General features: G+C 40.0%; 1 protein-coding gene across 2 annotated transcripts in view; it reads left to right on the forward strand.

Moving 5' to 3' along the window:
* The window catches only part of cpne5b (copine Vb), a 90023-nt gene that overhangs the window by 65446 nt on the left and 1973 nt on the right, over positions 1 to 22604 (forward strand). For both annotated transcript variants that reach the window (XM_076096312.1, XM_076096311.1), the window contains 11 exons: positions 310 to 414; positions 7596 to 7637; positions 7806 to 7881; positions 9637 to 9690; positions 10421 to 10482; positions 13183 to 13229; positions 13967 to 14148; positions 14434 to 14561; positions 15496 to 15598; positions 20990 to 21047; positions 21725 to 21798. In XM_076096312.1, the coding sequence (XP_075952427.1) occupies positions 310 to 414; positions 7596 to 7637; positions 7806 to 7881; positions 9637 to 9690; positions 10421 to 10482; positions 13183 to 13229; positions 13967 to 14148; positions 14434 to 14561; positions 15496 to 15598; positions 20990 to 21047; positions 21725 to 21798 (931 nt within the window). The remainder of the gene's footprint in view (positions 1 to 309; positions 415 to 7595; positions 7638 to 7805; positions 7882 to 9636; positions 9691 to 10420; positions 10483 to 13182; positions 13230 to 13966; positions 14149 to 14433; positions 14562 to 15495; positions 15599 to 20989; positions 21048 to 21724; positions 21799 to 22604) is intronic.

A 22604-nucleotide genomic window follows, 5' to 3' on the forward strand; every position in this document is an offset into this window, starting at 1 on the left:
GGTCGAGGGAAAGGATTTAAAAGCCAGACTGAAATATCAAATTATTCTCTGTGGTCCAAAACCCAATATAGCTGGGAGACAGGCCAAGCGGTAAACAAAGCTCGGTACAGCCCTATTTAAAGCATCTCTCCAGTCACTGTAGAATTTGACATTGTCTTTGCTGTTACCTCCGTCTCTTCAGTTGCCTGATCCTCCCCTTATTTGCATATTCATCTCTCTACCTGGCTTGTGTAATTAACAAATATTCATATGATTATTTTCTCTGCCTCTTTTTGACCATATTATTTCCTAACTTCTCTCCTGCTCTAGGTTTACTATCTGCCATAAAACAGAGGTGGTGAAGAACACATTAAATCCAGTGTGGCAGCCTTTCACTATCCCAGTACGAGCGCTCTGCAATGGAGACTACGACAGGTACAACACAACCTCCGCCTGTTCTTTACACCTTCTGATCCCCACATCTGGTTGCCTTTTCCTTGCTGATGCATTGATCCCCTCAATATTTACCTTATCACACACACACATACACACACACAGGTAAAACTTGCACACACCTTGAATGTTGAACTCATTGACATATTCTGCCTTCATTGGTTTCTGTTTTCTCAATCTATCAACTGCCTTCATGGCTCTAATGAAAGTCGCTCTGACTGACAAACTGCATAATGATGGCAGGCATGACTACACCCTGTGCGACAATAAGTTTAACCAGCGGAAATCAATTCAACATGGTGCAGTGTTAAGCCTCCAATTCTTTCTACTGTCACATTATTTCTGCTACTGTGCGCTTAGGACATCCCTTAGTATCGATCTTTGCTAGAGAAGTACGAGTCAGGCGCAATGAGCCTCTCTAATCTCCAACGACCTCCTTGTGGTGTTTCTGTTAACACTGTTCTCCTCAGATGTAATCTCTGAGCCACATAAATGTACTATTATAACACTTACAATTAGTTATAGGCCGCAAACGTTGGCATGTCCAGATAGCCATGTCTCCAACAAATTACATTCGCTTTTGATGTACCACAAATACATTTCAAATGAGTCTGCGGAAGTCCGCAAAGAGGGGAAGCCAGTTCAATTTACACAGTTTAAAACAGCAACCGTAATCCAGATAAAAATATGTTTCCCTGTCATCTATGAAGTTAGTACGAACAAGCTCTTCATGGAAACGACAAGAACAATGTTCATCTCCATTTCCATAGATCATCAACTGATGAGGATGCTGACTTTTAAACTGGAGCTTTAGCCTCAGTCTTTAGTATTATACCATCTGTAGCCAAGCATTACATCTTTAAAACCCGTTGACAAGATTGTCCTGTTAAAATAAATCAGTTGGAGACAGCGATGTCAAACGTCTCATGGAGCTATAGTTAGCTTAGTTAACTAGCTACTTGTGACAGTTTTCATTTCAGCAAAATCAAAGGCAGCAGGCCCGACACGAGAAGCTTGCTGGTGTCGACCTCTGAATGAAAAAAGGACCCGCTGTTTCAAAAATTACGAAGAATTGGTCAGATAATTGATGATAGGAGTGCAAAACAAACAATATTAGAAAAAAGATGATATGAGGGAATATGGCAGCAAAAACATTTAATACCCTTAGAAGCCTATAATTTGGTCCATTTATTATTGCTTTGCTTTTATACTTCGAAAACTCTGACCACATTACTGAATACATATTTGAAAATAATAAGGGGTTGCTTTTCCCAGTTGCCACATAATTAATGTAAACATGTTGTGTCAGAGGGGATATGAATTCAGTTCTCCCCCAGCTTATCTGCCTGCCTCTAATTTAAAACACGGTGCTGGGAAGAAAACAAGCTAAATCATGACGGAGCTGTGAGGGAAGATGAAAAAGGAATGACAGACAGATTACTTATGTGAGGGGAAATATTTCACGTGGCATACCGTGTCTTTTGTCTGCCTCTCCCCCTTCTCTCATCTCTCCCACAAAGGTGTCTGTCCTATCATCTTTGTATGCAGTCAAACCCTAATTACTGACAGTGCTGAGAACCTGGTGTGTGCTCAGAAAGCTGAGAGAATTCCCAAACAGACAGACGAGAACAGGAATATTGTTTGGGTTGTCTCAAGAAGTATTTGAAATATAAGCTGAATTTGAGTGAGCCAGCCAATCACACGCAAGCTCAAGAAGGGCTCACTGTCCAGTCAGAGCCAATCATGCACAAGGAACTGAGCAGGGCATCAAATACACTTCTTTCCTGTGCCATAGCATGTGAGCGCACACACAACCACACGCACACATCTTAGTATAATATGAAGTGACAAGCCACGAGCTGAAGAAGTCTTGAAATATCACCAAGACAACGCTATAAACAGGTTTTATACTTGTGCGTGGGTGAGGAATAAACTTTGCACCAGTGTTTTTGTGTTTGGGCTGAGTGGGAAGGTGTGTGTCTCTTTTTAATTATGTCTTAGGACCCATATAAATAGATTTTTTTTCAACCTCTGCGATGTCACATTATCATCCAAGCTGACAGTTTTTTTATGTCTGTAATTATTGTTTACATCCATCAACTGATGGAGCGCTTTCAGTGATTGGAAAAGTGCTAATGTGGTACCCTAAAAATATATGTTTAATCAGTTCAGACCAATTTATATTACATGAATCAAAAGTCTATGTTTAAACGAGTTAGAGAGCTAAGACCGCCGTGCAACAATATTGTTTCCTTTTGTCCTCTTGGTCCACTGCAGGACCCATTTACACTCTCACAGACTCCTATCATACATATTGTGACATGCTCTCCATCATTATGTCAAGAAGAAAAAAAAGCGCTATAAGACATAACTTAAGACCTTGATTTTTCTAAGTGGTTCTTCACTGTATTGATAGACAACTTATGCAAGATACATAGTTTACATTGTATAAAAAGTATGGTTGGTGTGAAGAGTGCGTGGTGTTCAATACTGCTAATGTTATATTCCTATTAAACTCTAAAATGAGAATCGTCACTTTGTAGTTGGATGAAAACCAACCCCTAACTAACTTTGCAGATCATAACAAACAGATTAAAAATAATTAAGCAAAGTCGGTCTGGAGGTCTGCAGAAGGTCCAGTTTGTTTGTGAAAGTTGGTTTGTCCTCCATATCGTTATGGTACATTGGTACATTTTTCTGCCATATTGCACAAACTGCCTCCATATGTTCTCTAGTGACTCCCAAAACTATCAGTGGCTACAACCTTTGATCATGTGGACAAGTTCTGAACACCATAATGTTGGTATGAGCTACAGAAATGCTTTAAACTCTCTGTTATTTTAGAAATTTACCAGACCAACTATTTTAACACCGACTGTATTTGTCCTGGTACTGAATGGCACTGCCAACTTGGTGAAGCCTTTTTCAAAAAAAGATTTTTAATCTTTAGTCTTTTATGTGTGCTTTTATAAGTGAATCTTGTATGCTGCCATCTTGGCCAGGACCCCTTTGAAAAAGAGACCTTAAAACTCAAATGGAGCACCATGTCTAAAAAACGGTTGAATAAATACATAAAGATAAATAAATACCGTGAGTTGCACAAGATGCAGATGACTACTCGTTATCTGAGTTGGTACTCACTCTATACTCTCTCTCACGCCAGCACATGTTGAAAAGGCATTGAAGCACCTCTGTCTTGGAGTTGAGAGTTGAGAGTGAGACCTACTGCTGATTTACTGTTCTCTAACTAGATAAGTCTCTCTCGATCGACAATAAGCACTGGAACACCTGAAAATAGTGCTGCACTCTATTCTTCCTGCTGGAGCAAAATGCAATTAACTCTGATAGGCTACACATGTGGGATCCATTTTTTATTGTATTCCTTTCATTATGTGGGAGGCACTTCAGACCAGTATACATGGAACTATTCTCAAGAAACTCTTTTTCAAACTCTCAAGTCAGAGGATGTTACACATGGGATGTGGATGTAGAGATCTCATTGACAGCTGCACTCTGCATTTTGGCAGACCATCTGCCTCGTCCATTCACATTTGTTTAAGGTCAGTGAAACGCTGCATGTTCAGTTTTTTGTGCCTGAAGTAAAGTGCTGTTACAAAAACAAGAACGTGCATCCAAACCTGTTTCCAAGTCAAGTCCTTCACTCATTTGAAATTAGTTAGACTTCTCAACACATTTGAAAACGTTTCTTTGACAGCAATGATTTAGGTGTGGTGGTCTGACTGGACTGCTGCCGTATAAGCAAATAAAAAACAACCTGCGCATTTGTCGTATACAACCTGGCAACGTAAGGAGCAGGTATCCAAACGCTATGACCAATCTATCGATCCAATACAGCACATTGGCACCTGAGGCATGACCAATTCCTATTAGATACAGTTACTTGACAATTTTACAGTAACAAGACAATGTTCCACACCATCAAGAACAATATCATTCCCATAATAATCATATTGTCATATTGGAATAAAGGTATTCTCTCCTCTTTTAGTTAAGTGAAGCCTAGTTACAGCCTCATTTAACACTCACTGCACATAAAATGATCCCAAAGAGTGAGGATATCAATTTTAGATTGTATCTGTATAATACAAGTTTTTTGTGTATCGGGACCAGTGCATCCCTAACAACCACTTTTACAAAGAACAGGATTTGGGTAATAACATTTTTTTGTTGGTGAAAAAATATATCTATGATGTTAAATTGTTCTGCGACGAAGGAAACATCCATAACAATGTGCAGCAACCCTGAACAAAGGCTAAAGACTACTGGACCGAGCACAATTGTTGCTGTATAAAATCTATCAATATTAAAGTGTTGCTTGTTAGAAACAACACCCATAAATCCCAGATCTGAATCATCGCCAGATTCGCCAAGGGCTATCCGTCTACCATATTTTAATCAGTAATCCGTTGATAACCTTTTAGAATATCTTGCAAACACAGTCAAGGATAAAAAACACTCCACCTTCCAAATGTGTTGGCTGGCGACTGGGTGGCGCACTGATTAGGCAGACTGTCCTTCAAGTGGCAGGATCCAGTTGAGTCTCTAGTGACAGCGAGCAAAATCCATCTCTCCCCACACACACACACACACACACACACACAGCTCTGGAAGACTACATTTTGGCAAAGAAGAGGAAACTAGAAGGAAGGAAAGCAAATAGGGAAAGGGATAAGGGAGGAGGACAGGAGGAGAAATGAAGGAGGAGAACAACTGATGACAGACAGCAAAGGCAGATATACTTGCAGTGTAACCAAAGAAAAAAACAGAAATCCAATATATCAAAGGCTCTGTTCCAGACGAGTGAGTTAGGGAGGATGAGGGAGTGTGAAGAATGACCAACTTGTTGAATAACAGAAATCTAAATTTCCATTATTCATCTCTTTACTGTATGTATGCATCGTTCAAACCCACCTCTATGCTGTGTTTCTTCTGTGTAGGTGGTACGTAAGGTATGTTTTCCTATGCCGATAATTCATTAAAAACAAGGATCAGTTCTTTCTCGGTAACATGCCAGCTCAGGTGACTCAAGCGTAGTCTATTTCCGTCTCTGGCAAAAGATCAAAGAGATCCGTCATTGGAGCTGAAAAATATTTCCGTGTCAAATGCAGTCTCCTTTTTCCCCTTAATTATATGCGGCTCTATTATGGAAGATGAGTCATGTTTATTAAAGGTGCCTTAAAATTATAGCTGAGGATATCTGTGGCAGATTCGTTTTGGAGTGTATATTGTTCTGAGAATTCAAGGGGCCACTTAATTATCTGAGTCTTTTGATGTAGCTGTAAGTAAGCATATGAAATAAAATGATGGTACATGCTGGAGTCGGTACGATGACAGCTTCCTGGTACTTTGAGTACCAAACCACTTGCAGTGCAGATGGATTGGTCACGGTAAGGGAAAACTGGCTTTCTGCATCCATATACCTATTCCCTCTTTTTCCACGCTGGAAGAGAAGCATCATGTTTCCTCCACCTGCACATTTTTTCTCTCTCACAGCCTTGAAGATAACCTCAAAAGAACAAACTGTTACCACAGAATGACAGGTGGCAGGGAGGAAGTTGTGCTTATTTCAGGCATCTTTCATTTCCTCAGTGACGGGGAAAGAGTCTCTGATGTGCCGCTTGCTGCCATTTTCTTTGGATCTGGGCTGGTGTCAGTACATGTGAAAGACAAAGTGGGGAGGAGAGGGGAGACATGGGGGTGAGATCAATGTGACTCAGGAGTGAAAGTGGCAAACAAAAGTTTTTTTCTGCACTCTGCAGGGACATTGTTTCAGTTGCATTTGTGCAAAATGTCATCAGTGTCTTTTTTTCTGATGTTCTTGTGAAGGCTGGAAGATAACACGTGCTGCAGTTTGCAAGCTACGATTTACACAAGTTGACTTTTTCCTCTTTTAATGTGCAACCAGCTGCTCAGCCTTTTATAAAGCTGGCAAATATCCCAGTTTGAAAACCAAGTGACATCAATTTTAGTCAATTTCAGGGTTCCCATGGCACCAATTCAAAACACTTACTTTTCAATGAAAAGATATCAATGAGCTCTAGTATAATATTTAAAAATAGCTATGTTTTAAATAGACCGATAATTACTTAAAGTTACTGTGAGGGAACTTTTAACAGGTTATGACATTTCAATCTCAATTTAATACTGATGGCTCTATGACCTACATAAGTAAATGAGACATTCAGCGAAAATATTGGCTATTTTTATATTGTTAATCTTAATGCTCGTCATCGGTGCCACCAGGTCGGATTCCGTGCAAAATCAGACAAAATCATGCAGGTTCACCAGAAACTCCTCCAGCTTAGACTCTCTACAGTGGCTCAACAACAGTGGCTCCTCTGCGGCTCCTCTGCGGCTCCTCTGCGGCTCCTCTGGCCAGGAGAAAAACTACCGCCTTCGTCCATTGGGACTATCAAAATCAACACATAATGAAAGTTCCACGTAGTAGCTTTGGGATCCAGTGAACCCATTGAATCATTCAGTCATTCAAACACCAAACTGAACAACAATCTCTTTTAGGTAAATACATAAATACACTTTTCCTTGTACCACTCAATAATGATATTATTGAGTGGTACAAAGGCTCAAAGTTGGCATGAAACAATAAACACACACTCGTGGCTGCTGTCTCCATGTCTTTGTTAATTATAAAAGCGTTAATGCAGCTAATGAAGTTGTTGCTGAGGAGAGAGGTTACTTTTCCCCAGCAGGATGGTACTGTGGCACCTAATCAGACATGCACTGTATTCCTTAAATTATCTGACAATGTTACATGTTGGCCTCCAAAGTATGTTTTTCTTTTAATTTCTATCTTTTAAGACAGCATTCCTACATCAAGCGAGTCAACGAATGTCAAACAATATTTAAGAGGAACCATTTGACCTCTACTAAAGCTGTGGGGGGGGGGATCATTTTGAAGCAGACAGACATCGTCTCAGATTATTTTCTGCCCATCTTGTTTGAATTAGTTTATTTTTGATGGATGGCACATCCATGCTTGACTGGTGTGATTGAAAGCTCCAGAACGAGCTACTGAATAGACCTTGTAGGATTGTTTACCATCTGCCATGCTGCTTTAAAATCTAACCTGATTGTGTGTGTGTTTTTGTGTGTGTGTGTGTGTGTGTTGTTATTTTTCCCAGAACTATCAAGGTGGAGGTGTACGATTGGGATAGGGATGGCAGGTGAGTGTGATTGCAGAAAAAATTAACTCAAACTTAAGCCAAGTTTACTGTTTTCAGAAATATTTACCATAGGAACCGATCATTTCCTTCCTGACATCCGTCCTGTTATTTGTACCTGTCGTTTTTTTCCTACTCATTTGTGTTGTCTCCTTTTATTCCTCTTCCCAGCCATGACTTCATTGGGGATTTTACAACCAGCTACCGAGAGCTAGCTCGGGGGCAGAGCCAGTTTAATGTCTACGAGGTGAGTAATGCCAGTGTTTTCACATTGTCTGTTGGTTCCTGAGATCTGGAGTCTCTCCACGCAGTGCGTCGTCTTGGATCCCATTTCTGACACGAGTGACATTTCTATCTCTGACATCACTGTTGCACTGTTTTCCATTACTCTAACGCATTCCTCTCCATCTTCTAACCCTGCATTTAGTCAACAGTTACAAAAAACGTCACGTAAAAGTTCTTCCTCACATTCCTAATTCATTTATGGTTAAACATCCAATTAAATATTTCTTCTGCACAAATCCTTTTTTGTTATTGGATTTATTTTGAAACTATAATGAGCTGCACACTGACACACAAGGAAAAGGAGCTATTAGCAGCAGTGTGAAACAGGATAAATGGAAAAACAATCCGGGGATTTAGTGTTATAATAGCTATTTCTCAGTACTTCTCATGGGATAGCTTAACATGTCCCTTAACAGCACACAATGCAGCTTTGTATGCAAATTACAAATCCAACTCTGGTCCCAGAATCCAAGGGTGATGGGCAAGGCCTGGAAATGACAGATGTGTCCTGTGTAAAATCACAATTTATTTTGTCAAGAGCAGAATATATGCTACTGTTAGATTGAGAATGAAGGCTACCATTGAACATAACCCTTTGTTAAAAGCAAAAATAAAAACATTTGAAAGTCAAAATCTCACCATAAAGGAGGACATGTTAATTGCTTTAGGCTTCTGTGGTGGCCTCCAGTCGAAGGACAAATACCTGTCTTTTGGATGTCAGCTCCATTATACGCTACTCTTGATACCTCCCAGTGAGACTGAAAGGCCCTTTAGTTTTTGCATCAGCAGATTGTTTAGTGTGTCAGACAAATTGTCATCCCTCCATATTAAATTAGGGGCTGTCACTTTCATGCCTAGCAGCCATAGAGGATCGAGGTAATGAGCTGAGACGTCTTTGGTCTCCGGATTGACATTTCTCTCTTGTTCTGGGGCTGGGGGAATACCGGTACAGTACATGTAAGTCTTGCAGTTTAAGCCTGTCTCATCCATTGATTCTTGTTGCCTCAGGTTTGTGTTTAAATGTCCAAACATGTCCCCTGTAATTGTGTGATTGACGTGTATAAGATATTCAAGGTGAAGTGTTTCTATTTTCTTACATGAGCTACAATTTCCTCTAATACACATATGTTACCTTGTGCACACACAACCTCACCTTTGCACATTCCTTGAAGGGGTCATATCATGAACTTTTTCAGTGCTTATGCACAAACATTTGGGTAACTGGTGTGCCTACCAACCCACAAACAAGCCATTCAGATTCAGTTCCCCTTCCAATGTCACATGCAGGCTCATTAGAATAGGCTGAAGAGCTGAAGAGACTAGCTTGGGAAAATTGACAGGTTTGTTTTAGATGGAATTTTAAAATTGTTTTTTCACATACCTGTTAAATTATTAGGTGAGGTTATTTAAATACATATTTTAGATACTTGTTTATTGTAAGATTTTGTAACCATTTTTGGAAAAAACTAAAATATTTCAAATATTGTATTACGGACACTGATTTACACACCTATATACGGTGCGTGTAGATATAGTAATTTGCATTTTATGTATTTATGTGAATAATGCCCATCTTGTATATTAAATAATCATGTCAAATACTATATGGTTATATTTTTGCTTAAAAGCCACAAAGTTAATTCTACGCTTTTTTTTTTTGCCTAAATTGTGGCCAAAATATCTTCATTTTAGAATACCTGTACCTCTTGTTTTTTAGGTGATTAATGCCAAGAAGAAAATGAAGAAAAAGAAATATGTCAACTCTGGGACAGTAAGTATGGCTCCAGCAGCAAACCAGGACTGAGACTGTGTCTCTTTTTTGTGGTTCACATACTTCTCTTCTGTTAAATGAATCCCTCTTTAATTATCACGCGGGTTTTGGCGTCAATCTGTGCTTTCTATATGTTGTGAAAAAAGGAGACGTACATTTCTTAATTAATTCACGTACATGCCAATTAATTAAAACATTTGGTAAAAAGCTGAAAAATAAGCTTTGTTGATTCAGCTATAGTTTTGAAATCCAGCTCAAGTTAAATAACTTACTTAATAGTCATATATGTGTGTATTTGCGTTTCCTGTACACAAACATACGATCCATTACATACTACACAGTATATAGTGATAGTGCAAGATGTAGCTGTAAAGTATTTTGGTGGGACAAAATAAAAGATGAAGGGGCTATACGAAGGACATACTTTGATAGCTGCAAGATCAGACTGAGCGACACAAACGACCAATTCAGACACCAATTTTCACACCACTTACACAGCAGTGTGGGCATCTGCACGTAATGCCGACAAATGCATCTCATCCTCTCTTCAAACTTGTCCTTTGGCAATGTAAATGAATCCGTCATCCGAAACCACACGGTTCACATCTTTTACTAAATTGAGTGTCAAGTGCAGATCCACAGCGTTCTGTGGAGGTTTTTTATTAATTTAGTAAGAAAAGATCCTTACCACCATGTTTAATCAAAAGTTTCTCCTTGTCTTTAATTCCAGGTGACCTTGCTCTCGTTCTCGGTGGAGTCAGAGTTCACTTTCTTAGATTACATCAAAGGCGGGTGAGTTGGAATGACTTTCTGCATACTTAAAGAAAGAAATGGCCTCTTTGCAATTCCTGTTATAAACAAACAATGAGGTTAAACACAAAGTAGTGCAGATTTCATTTTCAAGTGTAAGCCAATGGTATATCAGTTAGGGAGAGAAATTAGGGTTGATTTGACAAGGCAGTGGTCAGATTTAATTTGAGGTCACTATTAAAGACTGATTGCTTGAAGTTAAATTGTCCATTTCATGGGGTATTGAGGATTACATCTATTTGCTTTAACCTTCATTCATTGCGACTTGGGATCAGCGCAACATGTTGTAAATATTACTTTATGATAAGTTGTTATGGCGAGCATGTTAGCAAACTATTGCCTGTTTACACATTCAATAGACACTGAGCAACATTAGTATTGGAGCGGTGTTTCTGGCGGCATTGCAAATGTTCCGTCTTCTTTCAGCTCTATTTTGCTCTGCACAGGTTACCAAAAAAACATGTGGTTCTTTAGCTGCTAAATGCAACACAGGTAGTCGCTAACGTTGCCTGCCTGCCGTTTGGTGCTAGGCAGGAAGCACACAGTGGGTCTATCAGAGCTTTTTACGGAAAACAACTGCTTGCTGGAAACAACCTAACAAACCTAACAACCTACATTACTGATAATGACAAGTATAATATATATTCTAGAGTCTTCATTAAAATTGTATTAAAATGCATTTATCTCTATCCCCTTATCTTTCATGTAGTGGCACCATATATACATTTCACAGTCGGTGCTGTCTGTAGTAATAATGTGCCAAATGTATTGTAAATTTGCCAGCTCAGGCTAAACTGTCTTCACTGCAGGTACAACCCTTCCCCCTCTGTTTAGTGTAAGAGCGTGAGGTTGACATGTGAATATCAAGTATGTCTCAGGTGAAGGGGGCCTTTCAGGCAGGTTGAGCTCTACTTTGATCTCCACTGTCCCATCACAGCGGGTAGGCTGTCATGGGTTTTTATGAGCTGTGGCAGAGCTGACAAGTGTGACGGATTCCTCTGACAGACAGTTCCTGGTTTTGGCTGATCTATGATACAAAAACCCTAAGGTTTAGTGGCCTTGCTTCAAAAATATGATCCCTATCAGTCTGCCCCCTCACATTACTCTGGCACTTACTGAAGAGGAATAGTTGGTTCTTGCAAATATGGAGCCCTCTGCTCTTTAGTAAATGGATGAAAGTTGAGAAAGTGTGTCACTTAAACTGACCAAGCACTTTGCAGCATTAACATCTGAGAAAGAACACATAAAATGTCTACATGACATTTCTAAACTAGCCGTTAAAGCATTTTTCTGCTACACCTTTCATTGTGATGCAAAGGGAACTCTGGCAGATGTTTTGTCTCATTTGACAAGAAAAATGTGGCTATTCAAATAACTCAAAAGTCAGTCTCCAAGGGTGCAGCACTGGGAAGACTTAAGGAATGAGAGGGCATGTTATGCTTGGACTATAATGACAGAGGCCATCTCTCTTCGCTGATCATGGTTCAGTGCACTCCTATCGGGTTAATAAAGTAGCAGTTAAAGTCTTAACAAGACTGCAGAGACAATTTGAAGTGTCAGTGGGGCTCTTTTTAGAGGGGTTCGACAGAATGGCAAGAGTCTACAAAAGATGATCACACACACATACTTACTTTGTGGCTTGGTGGTTGAGGACACTTTTACAAGAAATTCAATAGTGCCAAAAGCAATAATTTGCATTGGTAAGAGAAGAAAATGCTTTCCCAGACAATCATAGAGAATCATGATGTCAATTCATTCAGATCATGGACTCGCCACATGGTTTGTTACACAGAACCATCTGAGAAGGCCTGGCAATTTTCAAAATAATACTCACAACTGACGCTGTTGTAGCATACGCTTACTTCTACGGGAGCTGCCAATGTTGTTTAGAACAAACTTTGTGTGCGTCGTCTCGCACACCTTCCAGTTTCTCCTCACAGGACGCCGATTTGTCCGTGCTCTGGCTAACCGGAAGCAAGCGCATTACTTGAAGCATGACAATAAGGATTTTCGTGTGATATGTAATGCCGCAATCCTCAGGTGATTTTGTGACAACCAATTAAGTGTAATCAGTGATAAGATTAGCAGGGTCCGGCTGTTGCATATTCTTTGTCCTCACACCACACTGAAAGGTTAATGTGAATCTTTTTATTATTCTTTGGCCTTCCTCTTCGATGGCTCTCATAGGAGGCTGTCATTAAGGCCCCCAAAGGCCTTGTCTCAATGTCGTAAATTAGCAAGAAGAGGCAAGTGCTTCATCAGCAGAGAACCCGGGTTATGATTTGATATTAAGTGCTCCATCAATTGCTTGTTACCCAGCTCAATGTCTCAAAGGAGACTACGCCTTCTCAAGGGAGGTGACAAACAGTTAAAAGTGTAATCTTATTTGACAACTGAGCAACTGCACTATTGTGTCTTGACGCATAAAGAAAACCCAAAAGGCAATTAAATAATTGATGTGTTTGAAAGTATATGATAATAAAAATAGTTGCCTTTTTTTGTATGATGTTCCTTCCTCTAGGTATCATCTTTTATCGTATCAGAAAACGTGTGTGTGTGTGTGTGTGTGTGTGTGTGTGTGTGTGTGTGAGAGCATTTAATGAGGCTTGGCTTGTTATTATTGCTGGCTGGTCTCTGTCGTTGATTTTTTCCCCCATGTCCTCCTCTCCATCCCTCTTGTAGGACACAGATCAATTTCACTGTGGCCATCGATTTCACAGCATCTAATGGTGAGTGATACGAATGGCAAAGTGTGAGTGTGTGGATGGGGAGGCAAGAATAGATAGTAGTGCTCTTTGACTGTGGCATGTCCGATCTAAGGATCAAACAGACGGTGCACATACTGTACACACACTGTCACTCTAAGTGATAGCCTTTCCTGGATACCTCGCCCTCCTAGATGCTCTGTCAATACACTCTACATAAAGGTTATAGCAGGCATTTTTAGCTACGAATGAAATGAAGCACGTGGGGTAAAGAAACCATCAGCTTGTCGTGAAAGGACCACACTTAAGACTAATTACACTACTTATGCCATTAATAATACCTGAACGCACAGCGCTCCAAAACGTTTATCCGCAAGGAAGAGCTCTTTAGTGTGACTCATAGTTATTAGATGAAAATTTTAATTCCCCAAACAATTATTGCAAAATTCCTCCCCCGAACAGCTAATAATAACAGCTCAGCAATCAGCTTCACAATGGGTTTCCTCCCACTGTTTGTCAATGGTTTGGCCTTCATTGTGTCACAAACTTTTGAATTTGAAGATATGATTCATCATCTCTGAAGACTTAACGTGAAAGCTCTACCGTAGAGGAATCAAGGTAATTGAGATCCATGGCTGCAGCAAACAAAAGCTTTTTTTATTGTCATACCATTGCACACAAACACTATCTTGCATTCTAGAAGTGACATCTTTGTCCCTCAATACCCACAATGACCGTGAGATTGATTGATTGGTCGACAGGCAATCCGTCCCAATCCACTTCGCTGCACTACATGAACCCCTACCAGCTGAACGCCTACGCCATGGCCCTGAGGGCTGTTGGGGAGATCATTCAGGACTACGACAGTGACAAGATGTTCCCCGCTTTGGGCTTTGGAGCCAAACTGCCCCCTGATGGACGGGTTTCACACGAGTTTCCACTGGTGAAGTCTACCTCTCCTTCTATCACCTTTGATTCATCAGTTCAATGGATCTTTATCAAGTCCATTTCATGCTTTTTATTTTCAACTTCCAAAAGCATGCCACTGAATAGTCGCTCTAATTTATTGTGTTTACTCTACTTTATGGATTTTGAGCATGACCTGGTTTACGAGAACCAAGTTAATGAAATCTAATGAAAACAGTGTACTTCGATAAAGATCTTGGGGTTTGATAAATGCATTCACCAAGTCCATGAAATTGAATTTCACAGTTTCTCTCCTTCTCAGAATGGAGACATGGAAAATCCGTACTGCGATGGTATTGAGGGCATCTTAGAGGCATACCACCAGAGTCTGAAGACAGTTCAGCTGTACGGGCCAACTAACTTCGCTCCTGTGGTGAATCATGTTGCCAGGTGAGAGAACAATGCAGCTGGTGAGTAGCTAACGCTCCTATTAAAGAGGCAAAGCAACAGGGACACGACTACATAGAACAAGACCACTCCCTTGCATTTGTCAGGTTTATTATTATACCAAAGTCTTGGAAAGTTTATTTCTACTCGTACTTTCACGGATATGATATTATTATCAAAAAAACAGTGACTCCTGCACAGATTTTCTCAAAAACATATTTTATAAATCTGTCTGTTTTCATGCAGAGAGCAGGAGACATTGTCCAAAACTTTTCCAACAAACCTGACAATGATATAATGGATGTTTATGATCAGAATTCTGTTCAGCCACAATGATAGCATACAGTTTATCAAGAATATGATCTTCTATTAGACAGGATCTAACATGCTTAAATAGGACAATTTTGACAGCTAGTGGCATATTTAGCTGACATGGCCCTGAGGCTATTACAATATACTGACAACATACTGATACATACAATATACTGATAACACATAATGCAAAAGTATGCAATAAAGTATGCAAACTGTGACATGATCCAAGTAGATGCTTGTGCCCCCGACACCCACCTCTCACTGTCACTGCTTCTCTCGTCGTCTCATTGTTTGATCCATATCCACACAATTCTCCATCTGATACGCCAACACTCTGCTGTAATTAAAAACATCATTCTGATAAAAAATGGAGTCACATTTTTTAAACTGTGGCAGGGCGCCATAGCTGTGAGAATACACAACCAGTATTGGTATTTAGCATTTGAGTGGGGGAACTCAAGTATGAAGAGAATTTTAACAAAGGTGTTAATCCCTGAATCAAACAGAGTATGCAGCTTTGTATCAAACTTGTTGGATAGTGGTATTTGTGAGGGATTTTAATGAACCTGAAGTACAACAACAACAAAACAAAGTGCTTCTGTGTGTGTCTGTGTGTGTGCAGGTATGCAGCTGCGGTGCAGGACGGCTCTCAGTATTATGTGCTCCTCATCATCACAGACGGCGTCATTTCCGACATGGCCCAGACCAAAGAGGCCATTGTAAATGTAAGAATGGGAAAGGGGCGAGACACCATGCTTTACTGCACTATCTAAGGCTAGATATACACATTTTATGAATTAGAAGGAAGTACATTTGATGTGAATAATGACATTTTGGGAAATACACACATTTGCTCTTATGTCAAGAGTTAGATGAGAAGGTCGACATCACTCTCATATCTGTAGGATAGATATGAAGCTACAGCCAGTTAGCAGAGCTTAGCATAAACATTGAAACAATGGAAAATAGCTAGCTTGGCTCTGTCCAAGAATAACAAAATCTCTGATGCTTGGCAACCTCATGGTGGCGACAATACTTTTAGAAAATGACTGCTTTCAACCAAGGAATAGTCCATCAGATAATCCCCCATAACACAAGAACTTGTTGTTTTTACCCGTCACTTGTTGTACAGATTAAACAAATAAGATGTAACGTGTTAATTATTGAGTTTTCGTGATGCTTGTAGGTGGATTTTGTTATCTTCAGTGAGAGCTAGACGTTTCCTAAGCTGTCCTATAACAACAGCTGTCTGTCTGTAGCTTCATATTTACTGTACAGACATGAGGAGTATCTTTTCACGTAATTCTCTGTAAGAACACAAATATGTGTATTTCCAAAATGTAAAACTGTTCCTTTGAAATCAACATTGAACATTTTCTCTAGCTTTCTCCCTGATATGCTATTTAGCCCAGATGTTCATTGTGGTTGTCACTCTGATTCAGACATAGAAGGAAGCATGTGATAGCAGCAGTTGTTCTGCAATCTGTAAAGAAAAATGATTGGCATAACGGCTTCACATAACTGACATTTTCTTCTATAATTGCAAGATCAATATATAAACTAAAGATTTATCTCACAGCTAAAAAGAAGAAGCTCAACACCAAAAAAAAAAAGATAGCTGTGGCCATATTTATAAAATACAGCACTTGAAAAGATGTTCCTGCCTCTGTAAATAAAAATCACATCAGTGTGCTTTATTCCTCCGAGCTTTCCCCAAAACTTGCCCTAAATCTTTTTTTCTCCCAGCTTTAAATAGTAGTTGGCTGGCTTCCTCTCTTTTCTTCTTCTTTGGTCTCTTCCTCTCATCTCCTCCTCCTTTTTTCTCATCATCATCAGCCCGCCGCAGGCACAGAACACCCAGCAGACTGGATTTAAAGGGAATTTGCGACTGTTAGTCAAAACATTAGAACAGCCACACCTTCCTTTTAAGATCTTGCCTGCTGCTCTATCTCACTGCCTCTGTCTACTGATGCTTCCACTGCTTTCCCTTTAACTCTCCACGGATCCTAGGCGAGGGAGAACACACTGCTGAGGTTATATAAAAGTCTTTCCTCATACTTATTCATGCTGGAAGGTACCTTCAAGAAAGAGCAAGACGATGTGGGAGAAAGCCTCACATCTGGAGGTGGTTTATATTTGTGCATGCAGGTGTTTTTGTGCGTTTCAGTCATTGTGTGGGGTGCATATATATCCACTATGTTTGTAATAATGACCCATGTGTTAGAAGAAAAGGGAGATTTATTATCAGTCACAACAGAATCTGCTATTCTACCGAAAACCAACCTGTCAGTCACTCAGCATCCCCCACCACAGCTCGGGTCCCTCTGCTGCCTCGTTCTCTTTCTCTCTGTGGAGCCCTCACTCACAAATACTCTTGTTGTCTGACTCCATTTCGTAACTTCTCAAAGATCTAAATCTCTTCATCTGCTCTCCCCATACTTCTGTCGCCACACGCAGTCTATAGCAACAACAATTCTCTGCTGCCTTTGATTTCCTTCTTTTCCCATCTTCAACTTGTTGTGCGTCATCTCTTTATCAGTGCCGGGGACCACGAAAAGTGCTTCACTTCACAACCATTTCACCTCCATTAGGGCTGCACAATATATAGTTGTTGTTTTTTTTATCATCATTGCAATATCAACTTGCCCGATAAACACATTGCAAAAGACAGCGATGTTGCACTCAGGGATTTTTTTGACTTTTGAAAGAGTATTTTAATGGCATGTATCAGCAATGTATCACAACATTTGGCCAGCAAGCAGAACAAAAATCTGCAGACATGCAGTTTTCCACTGTTTGGCGAGCAGCCGTCCATCCTCGTCCAAAGCAGGTAACGTTAGCGATGCCATACGGAGTTTGATAATAAGAATAGCTAATTATCACTTAGCCAATTGTTTTTGTGAATGTATTTTAAAGATTTTGGAACTTCTTTTTTTGCTGCTCAAGAAAGACTATTTGTATATACGTATATAAGAATGACAAAGTAATATTGATTGTTGTCTTACTCGCCTTTTTTCTCACAATACAATCAAAAAGAACCGATAAGAGTATTAATAAGGAACCGAACCGAAGAGTACTAGTTTATGCAAATTGGTCGTGTACCGTGTACCGTTACTGCTGCTATGTCCATCAAGCTTTGCATTCTCGCACATGTGTATGCATATGAAGTGTTACAGTGCTATTGGTAGACAAAAGCAACTTCTCATTTATAACCAGGAACTGTCAATTTTGCCGGCTGAAATTTATCAGATGTTGTCAGCTAGTTAATTACGCTAACCTAAGTTAAGCATTGACTGACTCTCGGCTGACCCATTTTAAAAAAGAGAACACTGTAAAAGTGATTTTTAATATGCACTTGATAGCTACATGATTATTATTATTATTATTAATCATAAAGGAGTTGCATTTAAAACAGTAGCCACCCATTTTCACACACACTACTGTTTTCACAGACAATTGCCCACATGAACAAGGTTAGGCTTCACCGCTGCAGGGCCCTGTGGACATGTGTGACCAAATACACCACTGTAATTGGCAACTACTGTTTAATGAAGGTTGTTGCATCCGCCAAAATGTTTTTTATTATTTTTTGTCCCGTTAATTAGCAAAATATCTAACATTGTTATAATAATAAGTTTAAAGAACTGTCCTGTCTTGGCAGAAGTATGTGCTCTCTGAGCACAAATAAACAAGATCAAAGTTTCAAAGTTGCAAAAAATGTAGAATATAAATGGATAATTTCAATGTACACTTGGATAGTAAAGAATGTGGCAACATCACCGTTACAAGTATTCTGAAAATTAAAAGCTTTCATTTTCATAAAATCCTTAGTCCTTTTCAACACAGTTCCATCTGTCAACATGTGACTGACCGAATAGAACACAATATACACAAAAAGTCTTCTAACAACTGGGCGAGCTACTCTTAATGCAATATTATTAGCACTCGGCTGGCTTTTTAAGTGTCTTTAATCTGCTGCCTTAAGCTTTTCTCTGAACTGAGCTCTGGCACAGCCAATGACAGATGGTCCAGTGACTCAGGTGACTCCCTGTGCCGACAGGACAGTCAACTCTCCAAACACGTATCCATAAACCTGTTTGTGTGCGTATTTGCATGGCCACATATGCAATAACATACACCCATCAAAGCATGCATGACATCTGGATTTTAGCAACACATGCGTAGCGAGTTGTTGAGGTAATGATGATTGATGCCGTGTTTTGTTGTCTCATTAAACTGGATCTCCACTGCAAAAGTGGGGCACGGTGCATTGCCAGGTTATTTTTGGTGGCATTTGATGTGTGCATTTATATCTGCACGTATGAGTGTTTGTGTGCGCGTAGGAGGACAGGCACTGACAGGAGTTGTGTTGAACACTGATAATCGCGCTGATGTGCTGTGAATGAGGCGGTGTCGACAGAAACTGCTCTCACCCCCGTGGCAAAAGAAGTTCCCTGATTTGTTTGTCTCGAGCCAGAGATAAAACTGCACTTGTTATAACTGCTTTTTGAAAATATGGGACGCCAGAGAAAACTTGTTATACATAATAGAGGCTTTTGTATTTATGTTGTCATCTATCTGGAAATTATAACAGTAACAAACATGGCCTGTCAAAATGTGATGCAGTCACAGTGACTCAAGCAGAACGTAAAGAAAGTCACTCTAGCTGCAATTAATACAGTAAGACAAACAAAAGAAGAGAAGCTGTTTTGGCTGCTTGAAGAGAAATATTTACTGAAACATACAGTGTGTTTGTTGGTTATTAGAGCTGGTTTAGATTAAATCAATATAGGTGTACTGATTTGCCTATTAACTCAATTTTTTTTTTTTTTTTTTTTACCTATTGTCACCATCAGGTCAAATGACATTTCCATCAGTCGTGCCTTAATCTCGCGACAAGATTTTGGTATCGGAAGCGTTCTGGTTTCCATTTGTAGTCCGCGTAGTGTTAACTAATCCCGTTGGAGAAAGCTGCGGTTGGATGCAGGTTAATAGTCTGTGTGGGGAGCAAAAGAGGGGAAACGCATTGGCCGCAATGCAATCTGGGAATCCATCGGCTATAGTCTGACGATGATTTAGTTTTTCATTGGTTTAAACTGGCTTCTTGTGAAACAATCCAGTAGTACATGCCGTTTTTCAACTCCAACTTTATTTTGAGTGCTAATTAGCAAGTGTTATCATGCTAACATACTAAACTAAGATGGTCAACATGGTTCATTTCCCAGTCCTATGTGTTTCATAAATGTTGGTATCTTTTGCTTTTTGACGGATTTTCAATCTAGATGTTGCCTTTGTTTGGAGACGGTAACCCTCCACAGAAGAGAGATTGACAGCAGAGTTATCTGACTTAGATGTGACTTGGGAGCAGCTGGGCGGGTGACTGAGGATGGTCGCTGTACTGATTGAAGTTTGCACCTCCTCCCTCTCCCTCCTCTCCCAGCTCACGAATGCCACACCTTTCATTAAGACCTCATCAAGGTGTCCGCCAACACTTGTCTTCCTCCCTGTGAACTATTGTGTCCTTTGAGCCTTAAACAGCTTCTTAGAGTGTATAATGTCACAACACAGCTCTTTTTGCAGGTCAGACTTTCATTCATTCAAATTTGATTGTTTGTTTTCTATGAAATGGCTTCAGTACTGGTATGACCTGTTGTCCCACTATCTCAGGGGATGCTGTTAGTGTTGTCAGTGAGTTTAATCTCCACTCCCCAGCCTGATAACCAGCATTCAGTGGGCAAATACATTGTGTGTCATCCAGAGATAAGAACCATTCATACGACAGCAAATTGGAATTCGGGACATAAAACATCTGGGATAAGGAAAGCAGAGACAAACACAAGTTTCTGCTGTAGCATCTCCCTATTTTGCTGACTTTCTGTCTCTTTTTCTCTCTGGAGGCCTTAGTTAAAGGTCATTCAGCTAGTTAAAGCGTGATACAGAACATTAGCGTGGTTGTGATCTATGTGGGTTAGCATGTAATGGCTAGGATATCTGACATAATGTAATGAGCCCTTCAGGTCGGTGGCGATTTGGACAAGCGTCTCTTCTACTTTTTTACTTGTTTGTAAAGAAAAAAAAAATGTTTGTCCACTTCTTCTTTTTCGATTTCTCTGCAGGGTGCCAAGCTTCCCATGTCCATCATCATAGTTGGAGTGGGTCAGGCTGAGTTTGACGGTAGGGTGACTTTATTTTTTTTTATTTTGACATTAAATGTTCTGGTAATTTTGTTCGGGCAGACACATACAGATAGCTTCCACAGTAAAATAAAACATCTTTTAAAACATCAGTAGTGTTATATTCTGACGTTCATTCTTTATAAATCAAGGCAGTTAAACAGATTAAAACATGGGCCAATATTTGACATGTTAATTCATACAACTCACAGTCTATTACAGCCAGCATTAACCTCTCTGGCTCCAATTCAGAGAAACACCCGAGAGAAAGTCACTGTACAAACTCATTTGAGTCAGTAGAGAAAGGATTGCGGGGGTGAATGCGGGCATAGCTGTAGAATAAATGGCTGAGGTTAATTGCAGGGTTTACAGTGTTTAGTACAGATGATTCTAAATTGCACAGAGACTATAACAAAGGACTTATTAGTCAATTAGACAAGCAATGAAGACTGATTAAAGCTGTGCAGCTCAACACCCTTTCTACTTTACTAATGCTAAAACAAAAAAGATATCGATTAATATGACATATATGATAACTAAACCTGTGCACCGGTAGTGTATCAACCTTGTCTCTGCCCTAAAGACACCCGTGTGTGCTTACTTCACACACTGTGTGTGTGTGTGTGCGTGTGTGTGTGTGTGCATCCATGCATGTGTGTGTGACCTTGTGTCTTCCAGCTATGGTGGAGCTGGATGGTGATGACATCAGGATCTCATCGCGGGGGAAACTGGCAGAGAGAGACATTGTTCAGGTGACTGCCCTTTACAGCATGAAAGTCACTTTGATTGCAGATTGAGACACGAGGAACTGGAAAAACAAGTTCGGGAATTACTCAAAAATGTCAGCACAGCCTTCAGATAACAGACAATACAGTCGATAAACATTTATCAAGCTTGGGCTCATGCAGTCTCTAGCCATGAGATACAGATCGCCACTTACAGGCAACAGGGATTTACAGTAGGTACTGTGTCGTAGTTTTACATTTGCGTTTTAAATTCATGCTGTTGCCTCAGTTGTGCTTGTACATAAAAATGTCTGTTTCTGACAAAGCACCATCTGTTGGCACTGGCTTCTCTAACAGATTAGGACATCTGCGCGCTTCCTGTGAATTCCCATGGCGACAAGCGCGTTTTAAAGTTTTATATTATATGTCACTCTAGGGAACCGCATGTCTCTTATTCACAGAAAGTGATGTTTCAACCGACTGTGGTGTCAAAACTAAACTAACTGAATAGTGGGCAAATGTGCAGGGTTTTCTAAATGTTTTATAGCAGAGTTGTCAGGGTTTGGGCGGTTTACCACCTCTGCTAAACATCTTCCTGGGGAAACATTGATGCGCTATGACAAATAATAGAAAAGAGGGAATCCAAAGAAATTTGATCAGGACAAAAATGTATCTTTTCACTTGGGCTCATTCATTTCCTCTCACTCCTGAGGGGAGCCAGAGTGCAGGATTAGTGACAGATCAGCATACTAACGCTTGCAGGATCAGGCAAATGTTGACTAACACAGGGGCTTAGACATGAGTCCTCTGGATTTTTCCATTCAGTATGCCAA

Source organism: Anarhichas minor, unplaced genomic scaffold, assembly GCF_050575085.1.
Source record: "Anarhichas minor isolate MPS153535 unplaced genomic scaffold, ASM5057508v1 ptg000021l, whole genome shotgun sequence".
Lineage (NCBI taxonomy): Eukaryota > Metazoa > Chordata > Actinopteri > Perciformes > Anarhichadidae > Anarhichas > Anarhichas minor.